At 40.4% G+C, this 17017-nt stretch overlaps 1 protein-coding gene across 3 annotated transcripts in view; it reads right to left on the bottom strand.

The window, feature by feature from the left end:
• Positions 1-17017, bottom strand: part of LOC133084341 (signal recognition particle subunit SRP54) — a 74740-nt gene that overhangs the window by 5450 nt on the left and 52273 nt on the right. Inside the window, exons 1-3 of one of the 3 annotated variants that reach the window (XM_061180784.1) lie at positions 11241-11325; positions 11020-11143; positions 5335-5508 (exon numbers count right to left, since the gene is read on the bottom strand). The exons of 1 other annotated variant lie outside the window; for it this stretch is intronic. In XM_061180784.1, coding sequence (XP_061036767.1) covers positions 5335-5508; positions 11020-11115 — 270 coding nt within the window. In that variant the 5' untranslated portion in view covers positions 11116-11143; positions 11241-11325. One more of the 3 variants, XM_061180783.1, reaches the window with a different exon arrangement.

Below are 17017 nucleotides of genomic sequence, written 5' to 3'. Positions count from 1 at the left end.
GGAGACAGACTTCACTAAAATAACTCACCAAGTTACTAGACAAACAGGCAAATAACAAAATCAAGCCCCTGGGAGGTGAGGGGTGGGGAGGAAGCAGAGGGCAGCACCCAGAGTTGCTACGATATATTATCTAAAATGTCCAGTTATTCAAACAAATAATTATGAGACATGCAAAGAAGACAGGAAAGCATGACCCATACACTAGAAAAAAAAAGCAGACAACAGAAACTACTTGTGAGAGTGACCAGATGTTGGATTTAACAGAAAAAACTCAAAGTAGCCTTTATAAGTATGTTCAAAGAATTAAGGAAACCATAGTTGAAGAAAAAAAGGAAGGTATGATAACAGTGTTGCATCAAATTTAGAATATCAATTAAGAGAAATCATAAAATAGAACCAAATGGAAATTCTGGTGTTGAAATAGTATAATAACTGAAATGAAAATTTCAATTGAGTGGCTCAACAGAACAAAAACTAACAGAAATGAGGGGAGAAATAGACAATTCAACAATAATAGTTGGAGACTTCAATACCCCATTTTCAATAATAAATAGGGCAACTAGGTAGAAGATCAACAAGGAAACAGAAGACAAACACTATAAACCAATGAGACTTATTAGACATCTATAGAATACTCTACCTAACAAGAGAATATACACCATTCTCAAGCACATATGGAACATTCTCCAAGACAGACCATTTGCTAGGACATAAAAAAAACCTCAGGGACTTCCCTGGTGGTCCAGTGGTAAAGAATCCGCCTTCCAATGCCGGGGACACGGGTTTGATCCCTGGTCAGGGAACTAAGATCCCACATACCATGGAGCAACTAAGCCCATGCGCCACAACTACTGAGCCCCTGCACCTCAACTAGAGAGCCCACGTGCTGCAAACTACAGAGCCCAAGCACTCTGGAGCCCGCGTGCCACACTAGAGAGAGAAATTCGCACACCACAACTAGAGAGAAGCCTGCGCACCACAACAAAGATCCCACGTGCCACAACTAGGACCCAATGCAGCCAAATAAATAAATAATAAATATTAAAAAAAAAGAAACATCAATAAATTTAAAAGGATAGAAATAATATAAAGTATGTTCTCCAACCATAATGGAGTGAAATTAGAAATCAATAACAGAAAAAAAAATGTGGGAAACTCACAAATATGTGAGAAGTAAACAACATACTCAAGTTACCAACAAGTCAAAGAAAAAAAAGGGAAAAGAGAAAATACTTTGAGATGAATGAAAACGAAGATGTAACATATAAAAACTTATGAGATGCAACTAAAGCAATGTTTAAGGCAAAATTCATAGCTAATTAAGAAATAAGAAAGAAAACCCAACCTTCCACCTCAAGACAGTGGAAAAAGAACTGCAAATGAGACCTAAAGCAAGCAGAAGGACAGAAATAATAAAGACTAGAATGGACATTAATGAGATGGAGAAAAGAAAAAGAGAGAAAAATCAATGAAACCAAAAGCTGGTTCTTGGAAAAGATCAACAATACTGATTAACCTTTAGCTAGACTGAAAAGGAAAATAAAAAGGATTATAAAGGAATACTATGAATAACTTAGATAATAAATTAGATAACTTAGGGGTAAGGAATTTAGAGTTACAAACTACTATGTATAAAAGAAATAAGTTACAAGGATATACAGTACAACACAGGGAGTATAGCCAAAATTTTATAATAACTATAAATGGAATATAACCTTTAAAAATTGTGAACCACTATGTTGTATACCTGAAACTAATGTAATACTGTACATCAACTATACCTCGATTTTAAAAACAAATGGGGGGGCTTCCCTGGTGGCGCAGTGGTGAAGAATCCACCTGCCAATGCAGGGGACACGGGTTCGAGCCCTGGTCTGGGAAGATCCCACATACTGCGGAGCAACTAAGCCCATGCGCCACAACTACTGAGCCTGTGCTCTAGAGCCTGTGAGCCACAACTACTGAGCCCGCATGCCTAGAGCCCATGCTCCGCAATGAGAGAAGCCACCACAATGAGAAGCCCGCACACCGCAACAAAGAGCAGCCCCCGGCTTGCCACAACTAGAGAAAGCCCCCGCGCAGCAAAGAAGACCCAACGCAGCCAAAAATAAATTAACTAATTAATTAATTTTTTTAAAAAAGGGCAGGACTTCCCTGGTGGTCCAGTGGTTGAGAATCTGCCTTCCAATGCAGGGGACACGGGTTCAATCCCTGGTAGGGGAACTAAGATCCCACGTGCCGCGGGGCAACTAAGCCCGCACGCCACAACTAAGGAACCCATGTGCCACAACTACAGAGCCCACGCGCTCTAGAGCCCGTGTGCCACAACTAGAGAGAAGCCCGCACACCGCAACAAAGAGCCGTGCGCCACAATGAAAGATCCTCAGCGAAAAATAAGTAAATAAATAAATAAATATTAAAAAAAAAAAACAAACAGGCAAGGGACCTGAATAGGCATTTCTCTAAAGATGATATACAAATGGCCAATAAACAAATGAAAAGATGCTCAATATCACTGGCCACCAGGGAAATGCAAATTAAAACCATAATGAGATGCCACTTCACACCCACAAGGACAACTAGAATAAAAAAGATAGTAACAAGCGTTGATAAGGATGTAGAGAAATCAGAACCCTCATTCAATGCTGGCAGGAATTTTAAATGGTGCAGCCACTTTGGAAAACAATTTGGTGGTTCTTCAAATGACTGAATACAGGATTTCCCTGCTATCCAAAAGTAGAGCATTCCTATGAAACCTGTCATAACGCAAAATTGTGTAAAGCAAAGAAGTGATTACCTTAGGACACATCTTACTAAACAGCTGAACAAAATAAATCGAAACAAAGCACAAATGCTCACAGATACAGTTCAAAGCTATGGCGGCTTGATGCTGTGATGCTGAGTGTAGTTCCCCAGGGAAGGAGCTTCAAGGTGCCTCTCTCACTGTTCAGGGTGCCCACCACCTCTACAAGGGCTCACTGCAAAACAAATTCTGGATGCTATTTTTGCTTTTTACCTTTTTTCATAAAAGTGAAAATCCTGTTCAGCTTTCTTTCAGTAAGCGAAAAGAGGTGCTAACGTAGGTTTTTCATAAAAGCAAAGTGGTATAAAGCAAACTTTCAAAAAGCAGGGGATACCTGTATAGAGTTATCATATGACCCAGCAATTCCACTCATAGGTACATACCTAAGAGAAATGGAAACATACGTCCACACAAATACCTGTACACAAATGTTCATAGCTGAATTATTCATAATAGCCAAAAGGTAGAAACAACCAAATGTCTCTGACCTGACAAACATGGTATATCAAAAAAAGGAATGAAGTTCTGACACATACTATAACATGGATAAACCCTGAAAACGTTACGCTAAGTGAAAGAAGCCAGTCACAAAAGATCACATATCATACGAGTTCGTTCATATGAAATGTCCATAATAGGGAAATCAATAGACAGAAAATAGATTAGTGGTCATCAGGGGTTGGGGAGATGAAGGGTAGGGAGTGATAACTAAAGGGTACTGGGTTTCTTTTTGAGGTGATGCAAACGTACTAAAAATTGACCGTGGTAATGGTTGCATCTATCAGTGAATATATTAAAAACCACTGCTGCAAATTTTAAATTGATGAATGTATGCTACATGGACTGCATCTCAATAAAGCTTTTTTAAAGAATAAACCTTTAGGAAAGTAGTAAGGATGCATTTTTTCTATGCAATGTCTTTATTACCGATTCCTATGTAAATAGAGGACAATTTTTGAGACAAAGACTTTTTAAACCATACATATATACACAAATTTATACAGACAAATAAAAAACCCTTCAAAGTAATTTAAAAGAAAGACATTTATTTCAACAATTCTTCCACTGCATGAAACACTTCTACAATATTCTGCATGCATTTGGAATTGCATTCAGAGTATACTGCACAGTCCTTTGAATATTGTCTATAGCAGAGAATCTGGATCTCATATTTTTTTAACAACTAGAATTTATTTAGAACCAAATCTGATGAAAAATTAGTAATAACATTTTTTAAGCCAAATCTAAATTAATAATTCTCTACTCTGCTACTTTGCTTTATTTTCTTCATAGCACTTTCCATAGTCTGATAATTATAGTATATACTTGCTTATTGCCTTTCTGCCCACTAGCATATAAGAGCAGAAATTTATACTGCCCATTGCTGTATCACCAGCACCTAGAAAGTCCATAAATATTTGATCAACTGAACTCTCAAAATGACTACTTAGAAAGGCAACACTTCTTTTAAAAAAATGTACAGCTAGTCTTATAATTTTACAGTTACATATTTTTGTTTTGTTTTTGTTTTTTAATTTCTTTTTGGCTGTGTTGGGTCTTTGCTGCTGTGCGCAGGCTTTCTCTAGTTGCGGCGAGCGGCAGCTACTCTTCGCTGTGGTGCACGGGCTTCTCATTGTGGTGGCTTCTCTTGCTGCAGAGCATGGGCTCTAGGCACGTGGGCTTCAGCAGTTGTGGCACGCGGGCTTCAGTAGCTGTGGTGCACAGGCTTAGCTGCTCCGCAGCATGTGGGATCTTCCTGGACCAGGGATCGAACCTGTGTTCCCTGCACTGGCAGGCGGATTCTTAACCACTGTGCCACCAGGAAAGTCCCCAGTCACATCATTTATAACTTAGAAATTCTTAAATTTAGCTGGTAAGGAACATAAAGTTAAGAACTGTACACTCCTATCTTCTAATCAAAACTTGAGGCAATATAAAAAAGAACTGACAACTTCTAAGCTTTAAATGGAAACCATCATGGTGGTACAGTCTTTAATACAAAGGGACTGGAATTCAAATACGCCGTTTAGTGAAATAAATCTTAAAGAAACCTATCCACACTGACAAAGGAACTCTGACACTCAAAAATAAACTATTCAGGCTACTGAAATACAGAAAATACTTCCATCCATATTGTGTAAAAATACTGTTTTCTACCAAAATCATAATGCATAATTTTATAATCAGAATACAGTTTATTTAAACCACAAAGGTCCCTTCTACTCAAAGTTTAAGGGAAACAGGGACTTCCCTGGTGGTCCAGTAGTTAAGAATCCGCCTTCCAATGCAGGGTACACGGGTTCCATCCCTGGTTGGGGAACTAAGATCCCACGTGCTGCAGGGCAACTAAGCCCGCGCATTGCAACTAGAGAGAAGCCAGCGTTCCACAATGAAGATCCCGCGCAACTAAGACCCGACGCAGCCAAAAATATAAATAAATAAATAAATAAATACTTTTTAAAAAAATTTAAGGGAAACAAATCAGTCAAAACAAAACCCACTGACAAAAGGAACATCAGCATCAAACCTACCGGATCAACAGTAGGCAAAACATCTTTCTTCTCCAGGCCATCAACTTCATCTTCATCTGTGCTGTATTCTTCCATTGTTTCACCACTAACAAAGTGGATGACTCTCCTTGGGACTTTCTTCTTTTTTCCTATGACTCCCAGTTCTACATTTTCAAAGCCTCTTTCATTACTCATCTAATGTCAATAATAAATTAAGAAAAGAAGAGTTTCAAGTGAGATTAATTTTCTTTCATATAACAAAAAAAATTTTTCGGTTGCTTTATTTTAGGGAATAAAGAAATATAAGCCAATCCTTAAACAGTTTTTAAACAATAAAACAGATCGTACACAGAAAAGCATATCAACAGCATAAACAAAGAGTTTAATGAATAGTAAAGCAAACCTCTGCATGCTCACTGCTGAGGTTAAAAAACAGAACTTAACCAATTAAGCTTTTTAAGTCAAAAGCTAAGAAATCAAGCAACACACTTCAAGTCATAGCAATTCCAATGTTGTATAATACGTGAAGACATGCTGGACATCAATAATTTTAAAGAACAATGCTAATTACGGAGGGATTAATGTGTTGATATATCAAAGGAAAATCATATAGATGCATGTACATATGTTAGATGCGTAACATAAAATGTCTGTATAAGGTAACCCTAAGTCTTTGAATTTGAGCTTAGCTACATGTGGGCAAACCAAAACCAGTTCAGCTTAATTCTGAACCTCTCCTCTTCCAAAATGGGAGTCCCGAAGTAAGATGCCTTTTAGGTCCAAGCAGGTACCAAAAATGAGTAAATACTGCTATAGATTAGAAGTAGACCTTTGAAGAAAAGCATGTTGCAACCAAAGACATTAAAATTCAAAAAAATTTAAAGCACTGTGCAGGCCAAATAAAACTCATTTGTAAACCAAATCTGGAAAGCAGGCCATCAGTATTCTATATCTGAACTTGTATATTTCTCACTCACTAATATATAGATGACAACACAGTTTTCCTGCTAGTAAAAAGATTTCACAAATTTTAAAACTATAATAGTCTATGGAATTCCAATTACATCCAAATTTCACTCCAAGGGAAATACTAATTTTACCTCACACATATAGCCAATGTTCCAAACTCACTGTAAATGCATTTTGAGGGAGAGGATGAAGAGCTTTTCCTTGTCTTTTTGCCTCAAGTTTAAATTCCTAAGAAAGCCTTTGTTGTATCTTCTTACTAGAAGATTTCAAAAAGCACAGTGCAAGTAATTGTAAAGAAAAATCTGGCAACAGTGGTTACCCTTGGGGTTAGGTACAAAGATGGGGGAGGAGGTACAGGTAAAGGAGTGGTCAAAGGGGTTTTTTATTCTTTTTGTATTTTGTTGTTGTTTTACTTTCATGATGAGACTATGCTCTGGTACGATTTTAAAACTAAACCAAAGCAAAATGATACAGGACTACAGGACTGCCATGATTAGAGTCCATATCAGTGGGATTGTCCAAGATAGTCCAGAGTTCAAAAATTTCATCCTCTATAAGGATTCTTACACTTGTAGATATGACCACACATAATTTAAACCCATGATTGTTGTTCAACCCTAGAAAAGCTCTTTGAACTGCTTTTGCAGAGATGGAATTGTACTGATAAAAATAGTGGACTAGAATTGCCCAGTTATGCAAGTATATGTAACTTTATTTTTATGCATTGTTTCCTCTTAATCCTCTAAGGTTCTTCTTAGAAAACAGATATGGCTGTTCTCTGTCCTTCACTTCCCAAAGGTAAGTTTAGTCATTAGCCAGGATTTGAATCCAGGTATATCCAACCCAAAGAACACATGCATTGTTCCATGACACACACGAACATCACTGACAGCAACTATAATTGCTGTAGAGCAAACTGAGACCATGAAAACCTTGACAGCATGGGCTACCTATGGATTAACCAGAAAAAACAAAAACCACAATTCTCCCTAGCCTGTCCTGAGGTTTCAAACATATCCCAGCCCTTAATAGAGGAACATCAGCCCATTCATTGTGTCCATAAATAAGATGAACAACAAATGGTCCACCCAGGCCATCTTTCTTCTATCACCAGTCCCTAAGCATAGTGAGCCGTTCCTACCCAATCTCATTTTCCCTCTTCATATGAGATTTGGTTTATGGTTGTCCTGACACCAATGTCTCCTTTTGGACCATGACTTTATAGGCAAGGAAAAGTCAGAGGAGCTGGGTTAGATCTCCAGTTATCATACTAACTGGATGGATCTGATGTAAAAGCAACAGTCCCAGTCAATGGACAGAGTTGAGCCCTTTCACAGTACGTCACCCTGCCTTATTCCACCCCCACCCCACCCCCATCAGAGCAAGCAGCTTCTCATTCTCCCTCTACCAATCTCTCACTGGCTTAATTTGTCTTTTCTAAGACACAGGCAAAGGAGAAGGGGTGTCTCTCATTGGCTTCACTACTTTGTCTTCCTTAGACAACTTTAATAAATAAAAACATTCTGGCTGGGTTATAATAACAGGAATAAACTTATCTACTAACTCCATTAACTGACTCTTGGCTATATTTTTTCCAAAAGGTAAAAAAAAAATCTACAAAGATGAAGGCTCAAAGGTGATTCATATTTTTCATTCTAATACCAAAGTCAGTCAAGTATAAACAGACCTTTGAGTAATATTCTCTATACATAATACATAAATGGTATTTTATTTGTTTTAATCATCACATTTCATATAAAGATTTTTATTAAAGAGACTTTTATTTAAAAGCTCTCTTTTAAAATTTTAATATTAATTTTTGATACAGTAAAACCCAAGTTTTAGGTTTATCATCTTAAGCAGGAGTGAGTAACTTTTCCCATAAAGGACAGATAGTAAATATTTTAGGCTTTGAGGGCCATGTAATCTCTGTCACAACTACTGAACTCTGCAAAAGCAGCCATGGACAATACATAATGAATGGGCTATATTCCAATAAAATTTTATACAAATCAGTGGCGGGTGGGATCTGGCCCATAGGCTCTAGTTTGTCAACCCCGCATCTTAAAGAACCAGATTGTCAAGTAAAAAAATCTGTGAAAGAATCTATGCCATATGATCCCAACCTCTACTTGGCAAAGAGGTGAGTGTGGGGTTACTTAAGGGAGGTATTGATGGGTAAAACCAACCAGAAAATAATTTGATTCAAAATTTCCAACAACTATAAATGAAAGTTATTCTCTGAATTTGCAAACATTTCATTTTTACAGATAAACAGTCAACCTGCAGGTCAGAAAATTTTCACTGTCAATTATACAAACTCCAACAAACTCCAAAGATCCGAAAAGACAATTTCCTAACACCAGGAAATTATGAGATGCAATGTCAATTAACATTTTATTACATTTTATGGTTAACAGTACTGTAAATCTGCTTATCTTGTTCCTTGGGGCCTGTTTTTAGTGGCAGTTTTCTTTTCACATACTCCCATAGCACACAGAACTTTATAAAAACATGTATTACACTTGGAATTTATTCTGTGTCACCTTCCCCAAATAGGTGATCGGCAAAATGGGAGTAGGCACAGTGTGTATCCTTCACTGCTATATCCTTTAGCTTACAGCTCCTGGCACATCGTAAGTGCTTGGTAGCAGGGGTGCTAAATAAATAAATGAACAAGTAGTACTGAAATTTAACTCCTTTAATAATATTGAAGCTGAGATTCTGGTCAAAAGTCTAGTCAGATAAGTTGCTGAATGTCCTGGTTTGAGGCCTAATTCTGAACACAGACCCAAGCTCCTAACTCTTACTCCCTTCCCTACATGACACTTGGGATTTCTCAGTTCTGACAAACCGATGAAGGAGTACAGGATGGCAGCCTCTCCTGCCACCCAAGTCTCCACCTCACTGGCCTCTCCCCTCTTACTGTGGTCAAGGAGGCATAGATTTGGGGTTCCCGGAAATGTCTCTGCTTCAGGAATGTGAATGAGAGAGCACAAAGGGAAAGTTAGAAAACTGTTTGTATAGTATGAACCCATTTTTGTTTAACAGGAAAGATTATATATGCATAGGCAATCCCAGAAAGAATACACCAGAAACTTAACAGTTATTTCTGGGGAATGTGAATGTGAGAAATGGGTGATGGGAGTATTCCTATGACTTTTTACTTTTTGCTCTATGGCCTTCTTTACGTTTTATTTATTTTATTATTTTTTAACCAAGAGTGTGAAAATAACATATTAGCACTAAGCCACAATAAAGAGCCTCTCTTCAAATAACATTTATCTGGTAAATCAGTACAGGTTTACTTTGCTATTAGAAAGATTGAAAGCTGAAGTAGTGATGAAAACAATTATAGTAACAGAAGGAAAAATCAAATGGAAAATACATCAAACACTGTGGACTAAAAAGGTTCAGTTCAAGTACACCTGTCAACAACAGGTCACACTCAACTGAACGTAATAAGTGGGCTTCCTAATCAATTAGCGTTTTCCCTGAATTCCTTCTTGCAGGTTACCTTCCCCCTTCTTAAATAGGAGAAAAAACAATTCCATATAAAGACTAGCCTGAGAAAAAGCTTTTGTTAATGCAAACTACCTCTTATAATATTAGAACTATACTCACATTCGGGCACCATTCTCTAGGAATCTGTAGTTTGGGGGAAATGTCTTACTAACATTCAGGTAGTTAGTCTCAAAAATGAAGCCACTGAAAAGCTTTGTTCTCACTGAGGGTGGGAAGATTTCTACACAGAAGCAACTCAGGTTTTTAACATCAAAACTGTATACTCCTGAGCCGGTTTCAGGTAAAGCCATTCTTCATTAGTTTTACTTGGCCAAAGATCCTACACTACTACTTCAGACTACCAAATCCCAAACAAAACAAACCTCCAAACCTTATCTAATGCTCTAAACTTTCTCTGTCCAATAAAGTAACCACATGGGGCTAATGCTCACTTGAAATGTGGCCAGTTCAAGCTGAGATGGGCTGAAATACACAAAGGATTTCAAAGACTAGTACCACAGAAAGACTGTGAAATATCTCAGTGATAACTTTCATATTAACTGCATGTTAAAATGGTTTTTGACAAAATTGGGTTAAATAAAATAGAATATTAAAATTAATTTCACCGGTTTCTTTTTATTTTTTTAATGTGGCTACGAGAAAATGTACAATTTAAAATGCGGCTGGCATTATATGTCTATTGGACAGCGCAGCTCTGAGCCTTAGTTACCTCCCTGGTGAAATGGGGATAACTCACACCTCATGCAGAAGTTATAAGGATTAAGTGGGGGGAAAAAGCCTGTAAACGCGTAGCACCCAGTTGCTATTTGCTAACCAAAGGGCAGATGCCAAGTCAGGCACTCCCACAAGGAGAAACTGAGAAGTGATCGCAGCCGGCGTCACCTGGCTTCCAGCTACTCCAAGGACAGCCTTTCGGGGACACGCCTTCCTTCTCGCGCTCGCAGACCTGAAGCTGCAACCTCACCCCTCGAAATCCGAGGCCGTCCCGGAGTCTGCGGCGCTGTCAGAGGAGGCGATGCCCAACTGCGGTTCGTCCGCCCCTTCCCTCAAGCCGACGCTCGGAGCCGGGGACACCGCGAAGAGGAGCCCCGGGACGCACCTCCGGCGGGCGGCCTGCTCGAAGGAAGGCCGGGCAGGCCAAAAGGGCAGGCGGCAGGCAAGGCAGACAGGAAGCTGGGCTCTCCCGGCCTCAGCCTCGGCGGCCGCACCTACCTCCTGTGCCGATTCCCTGAACGGAGCGGCGGCCGCAGCTCCCGAGGCAGCCCCTGCTTCTCCTCCCTCCGCACGGCTCACTGGCTTCCGGTCCATCGTTGTCGCCTCCACAGGACTGCTGGCGCTGGCGAGATACAAAGTAATGGCCGATAAGCACGCTTCCATTCTCCGCGTCCCCGCCCAGGCGCGGACCGAACCCGCTGTCAGGAAGTGGGACTCACCGGCTGCGCCCGCCTAGCGCCGAGCCCCGCCAAGCCACGGCTGGAGGGACGGGACGGGGCGAGGCGAGGTGAGGCGAGGCGGGGCGAGACGGGGCGGGGCGAGGCGGGGCGGACCTGGGGGTGGGGCAGGCCCGAGGGGCGGGGCCTCTGGCGCCCCCGCCCACCCGGCTCAGCTCCCGGGGCTCGGCTGAGCACCGCCTGGACTGCGCAACTCCCGGCTCCTGCGGGGCGGGGCGGGGCGGGGCGGGGCGGGGCGGGGCCTTCTGCAGTACAGTTTACGGCCCGGCCCGCGTGCCGAGCTCGCAGACTGGCACCACCAGTGACGTCATGCCTCGTACCTGTACCGGGAACCTGGCTTCTGGATCTTGGCTCAGCCGCTCACCAGCTGCATCCTGGGCAGTCACCTCCCAGACTTTGGTTTCTGCACTGTGAAATGAGAACGCCTGCGTAGTGTGCTTCAAAGGCTTGTGACGAGATGTGGTTGCTGAAAATACATTTTTTAATGAACGGCTCATGCTACTTATTCCATTTCTCATGTGGATGACAGTCTAGTCAAAATACCCTTGAAATAAGACCTCAAAGGCGAATTTTGCTTTTACACCTGTCTGAAGTACTTAAGTATATGTAACTGTAGAAAAAGTTAAGTGAGACCTGAAGGAGAGCAGAGGGCTAGCAAGCTTCCATTTTAACAAATGTGAGGAATAATTTATTATCTGTTTAGGGTTTGTGTGTGTGTGTGTGTGTGTAAGAGGGAACATTTCAGACTTTTCAGATTTTTCCCAGTGTTCAACCAAATAAAAAAGTCATGATTACAATGATTATTGCATTACTCTAGTTGGAATATTTCCATGTAAATGGTCTTTAATTGTAGCTTTAGTATGAGCGTTTTCAGGTAATTTTCACTAGTTGTAGAGGTCAAAAATAAAATACATTCTTTTGGCCGTGGAGGAGGGGCTTCATTCGATACCCTAGATTCCATTTTCATGCCAGGCAAATTCATAAATGCTCCCCAGAGTTATGGCCCGGCATATCTTCTATTCAGCATGGCAACAGCAGGCCCAACACCCATACAACCTTAATTCTTCCCTTCTCTCCTGTGCAAAAGTTCTTTTTCCTTACTCTCTGCTTAGTATTTTTGTACACTTTCTATCCTGCATATGACTATGACAACCTAAAAACCAAACTGAAAACCTTAAAAACAAAAGTTGATTATTTGAAAGTCATCTATATTTTTTTTAATTGGATGGAAATTCATAATGTATATTCTGGTAATAAAATCAAACTAGCTTGTTGCCAAGGTTCACAAGTGCTGTCTAGTGACATTAGCATGGGGTTGAGACAATCCAAAGCAGCAAAAACTGCATAAGTTGAAAAGAGAAATAAAGAACCAATTGTTAAAGCCTTCATGAATTGGCTTTCATAAACAAGACAGTTCTACATTACATGTATTCAAAAATTGCTTTCCTTTTACTGGCAAGAAGGGTAGTCAACAGCTTTTATCGTTAAAAATTAGTGGAATGTTTATAAATGCATGATTTTATTTTGCAAAATGGCAATTATATATCAAATTACAATTTTCACTGCAGAGGCAGAACTTATTTTTATGGTTTACAAGTACATTTCTTAGTTTACTGAAAATTCAAAATGCAAGTCACTTTCCAGCATGAACCAGAAGTATTTCCTAAGAAGAGTTATTTTTTAACACAAATATGCAATTGAAGAGCAGTCTTTTGCAAAAAACAACTCATAGCAACAGAAAAGCATAGAAATTCTAATGGTTTTATTTTGGGCATTGACATTTTTGTCATTATTTCCAGACTGTCATAGATCAACTAAAATGGACAACAAAGCAACATGCCAAATCTTTCTCTCTTTCACTTTGTAGTATAAGTTGTACTGTATTACTATGACAAAAAATAAATTCAGGTATTACTATAATTTACTTGAAAACATAACTGTTACCTAAATTTAGTTATCTAATGATGCATACAGAGCTAAAAAGGTAAATTTAGATCTACCTATTTCCGTGAATGGCTGGGACAACAAAGCTGAATAAAATTCAATAACGAGGAGAGTCCATCAAATAAAAAACAAGACTTTCATGTGGTTTTAACATAGCTACATATATATTTTAATAGAGAATATTTTTAAGGTTAACCCACTCCTCAAATAGGGGGATATAGTTTCATAATCAATCATGCGTAAGGAAAAATGTTAAAAAGAAAGGTGTTAAAAATAAAAATGCACTTTAGGTTGATTTAAAGCAGTGGCCACTCCTGATTTGGTCAATTTGGCTAATAAGCTGTCTAAAACAAACACACAGAGAAATGCAAGACCACTAAAATCGTGAATTTGCAGCTGCAGCATCTGACCACTGCCACTCAGCAGCTACCTCAACGGAAAGACCAAAATTCTCTTCAGGGTTCCTTCTAAGCCCAGGTCCCTGCCACTATCATAAGTGGCCTGGCCACTGGAAGAATTGCCCAAAGTTAAAAAGAAGGCCCTATTCGCAGCCCAAAGCCACTCACTCTGACCCTTTTCATGAACTTTCTGAGAAATTTGAGAAGCACCTCCCTTTTGTAGACACATGGGGCTCCAAGGAAAGTGTTGGGATCTTCCCGGTACTTCCACTAACACCGTTGGGAGAATTGGACCTTTTTTTTTTTTTATAGGATCTGAGGCTATTACCACTCTTGTGGACACGGGAACAACTTTGTCTGTCTTGAACCCCACCAGCCTCAAGGCGCTCTTCCTCAGAGTACTGAAATTGTCCAAATGGTGTGAGTTCCCAACATGATTATTAATGTAAGCAAGTTGGCCCCCTTGCCTTTTTTTTTTTTTTTTTTTTTTGGCTGCCTTGGGTCTGTGCAGTTTTTCTCTAGTTGTGGCGCATGGGGGCTACATTGCGGTGGCTCCTCTTGTTGCGGAGCACGGGCTTCAGTAGCTGTGGCTCGCGGGCGCTCTGGTTCAGTAGTTGTGGTGCACGGGCTTAGCTGCTCCGCGGCATGTGGGATCTTCCTGGACCAGGGCTCGAACCCGTGCCCTCTGCATTGGCAGGCGGATTCTTAACCATTGTGCCACCAGGGAAGTCCCCCCGCCTTGCCTTTTGAGATAGGTTCTTTGCAGGGAACTCATCAGTTCCTTCTTGTTCCTTCTGTCCCAGTACACATTTTGGGCCAAGATCTCCTGGAAAAATTACAAGCTAATATTTCCTTTTCCCAAAAAGGAGAAATACACTTGCAATTGACTCCTCAAGGTCTACTTCCAGCTCTAGTCCTGATATTGAGATTCCCCTCCTTGCTTCTGTCTTGTCAATTCCCAATCACAAGGATTTGTTAGATTCTGTTCCTTCTACCTTATGGTCTACCTCTTCAAATGACATAGAACACATTCATTAGGTGCTATCAATTAGGATCCAGGTAGATCCTAATAAACCTTTGCCTCACCTCAACAGATCTCAGGCCTGAGGCCCTACAATGAATTCGTCCCACTGTCAAGGCACACTTCCAGAAGAGCCCTGTAATCCCATGCACCAGTCCCTGTAGTGCACCAATCCTTCCCATGGGCAAATCTCATGGCCAAGGTTGGTATTTTGTTCAAAATCTCTAATCTGTAAACAATAGAGTCATATCACGTTACCCCATAGTCCCCAACCCTCACACCACCCTCAATTTAATAATCCCTCTGAGCACACAGTTCTTTACAGTCATAGATTTACGTAGTGCTTTCTTCAACATTCCTGTCCGTCCAGATAGCCAATACCTGTTTGTATTTACTTGGGAAGGACATCAATATACTTGGACCACTATGCCTCAGGGCTACACAGAAAACCCTACTTACTCTTCACAGATATTGAGACAAGACTTGGCCAATGTGAATTTTGCCCAAGGCTCTACTTTACTTCAATATGTTGATAACCTTTTGTCATGTTCCCCTACTGAGGAAGCAAGCCTCAAGGACAGCCTATACCTCCTCACTCAGCTAGCACACAAAGGTATAAGGTCTCAAGGAAAAAGCTCCAATTTGTTCAAACCCAGGTAAGATACTTGGGTCATTTGCTAACCCCTCAAGGGCTAACACTGGATCCTACATGTGTCCAGGGCATATCTCAGTTTCCCGCTTCATGCCACCAAGTGCCAGTGAGATGCTTTTTTTTGGGCTAACAGGCTATTGCAGAGTTGGGTTCCTAATTTCTTCCTGTATGCACAACTCCTTTTTCCCTTCTAAATGACAGAGGCCTGATCCTCTTGTTTGGAATAATGAGGCTGAATCAGCTTTTCAAACTTTAGACACTCGGTTGGCCACAGCCCCTGCTTTAGGACACCCTAATTATTCTCTTCACTTTCTATTCATTCATGAAGTTAGCAGGAAACACCCTTGGAGTGCTCATTCAGCCCATGGGGGCAAACAGAGACCTACTGGGTTTTAGAGCCAGTTGGACCCTATAGATCGAGATCTTCCACCTTGCCTCCAAGCAATAGCAGCCACTGCTGCCCTTCTGCAGGCTACAGAAGAGACAGTTATGGGGTCTCGCTCACAGGTGTTTGTCCCTCACTCTACTGAGGCACTCTTGAAGTCACATCACACACACTTATCTGCTAGCTGACTGACGTCCTATGAAATCTTGCTTTCCTCTCCAAATGTCACTTTGTCACATTGTAACTCCCTAAATCCTGCTACCCTCTTACTATCAGCAACAGATAAAATCTCACATGATTACATAACCACAACTGATCTTTTGACTAGTCCGCATCCAGATTGCAAGAAACACCTTTAGACAACTTTGACATTTCTTGGTTTATCTATGAAATACTGCTGGACAACTGAAATCTGGATATGCTATCACTACTCCCTTCACTATAATAGAATCCAGTGCTCTGCCCCTCAGTTTCTTCAACCCAACAAGCTGAACCATACACACTATTTGCACCTGCACTTTGCCCTCTGGCAAATGTGCTAACATTTACACTGATAGCAGGTATGTCTTTGGAGTAGCTCAGGATTTTGGAATGCTTTGGAAACAGAGAGGTTTCTTGAGCTCAGGGGGAAATGAAATTGAAAACGGCCCCTTTGTTAAGGCTTTGCTGGATGCAATCTTGCTGCACAACAATTGGCAATAAGTTGCAGGGCATTCCAAAGACAACACTGAGGAAGGAAAGGAAACTGACTGGCCGGTAGAGTTGCTAAGGCCGCAGCATTACAAGATTCAGGCTTCATAAAGAAACCTCCTCCCATTGGTCACTCTGTTCACACCAAGTTAACTATATACTACTTGGAAGGACACCCAACATTTAAAAGATATTATCAACTCAAAATGGATTAAAGGCCTAAATATAAGACCAGACACTATAAAACTCTTAGAGGAAAAAGAAGGAAAAACACTCTTTGACATAAATCACAGCAAGATCTTTTTTGACCCACTCCTTAGAGTAATGAAAATAAAAACAAAAATAAACAAATGGGACCTAATTAAACTTAAAAACTTTTGCACAGCAAAGGAAACCATAAACAAGATGAAAAGACAACCTTCAGAATGGGAGAAAATATTTGCAAACAAAGCAACTGACAAAGGATTAATCTCCAAAATATACAAACAGCTCATTCAGCTCAAAATTAAAAAAACAACCCAATCAAAAAAATGGGCAGAAGACCTAAATAGACATTTCTCCAAAAATGGGCTGAAGACCTAAATAGACATACAGATGGCCAAGAGGCACATGAAAAGATGCTCTACATCATTAACTAGTAGAGAAATGCAAATCAAAACTACAATGAGT

This window comes from Eubalaena glacialis, chromosome 2, assembly GCF_028564815.1.
Source record: "Eubalaena glacialis isolate mEubGla1 chromosome 2, mEubGla1.1.hap2.+ XY, whole genome shotgun sequence".
Classification (NCBI taxonomy): domain Eukaryota; kingdom Metazoa; phylum Chordata; class Mammalia; order Artiodactyla; family Balaenidae; genus Eubalaena; species Eubalaena glacialis.
The sequence above is the reverse complement of the archived record's forward strand: the minus strand, read 5'-3'. Positions and strand labels throughout refer to the sequence as shown.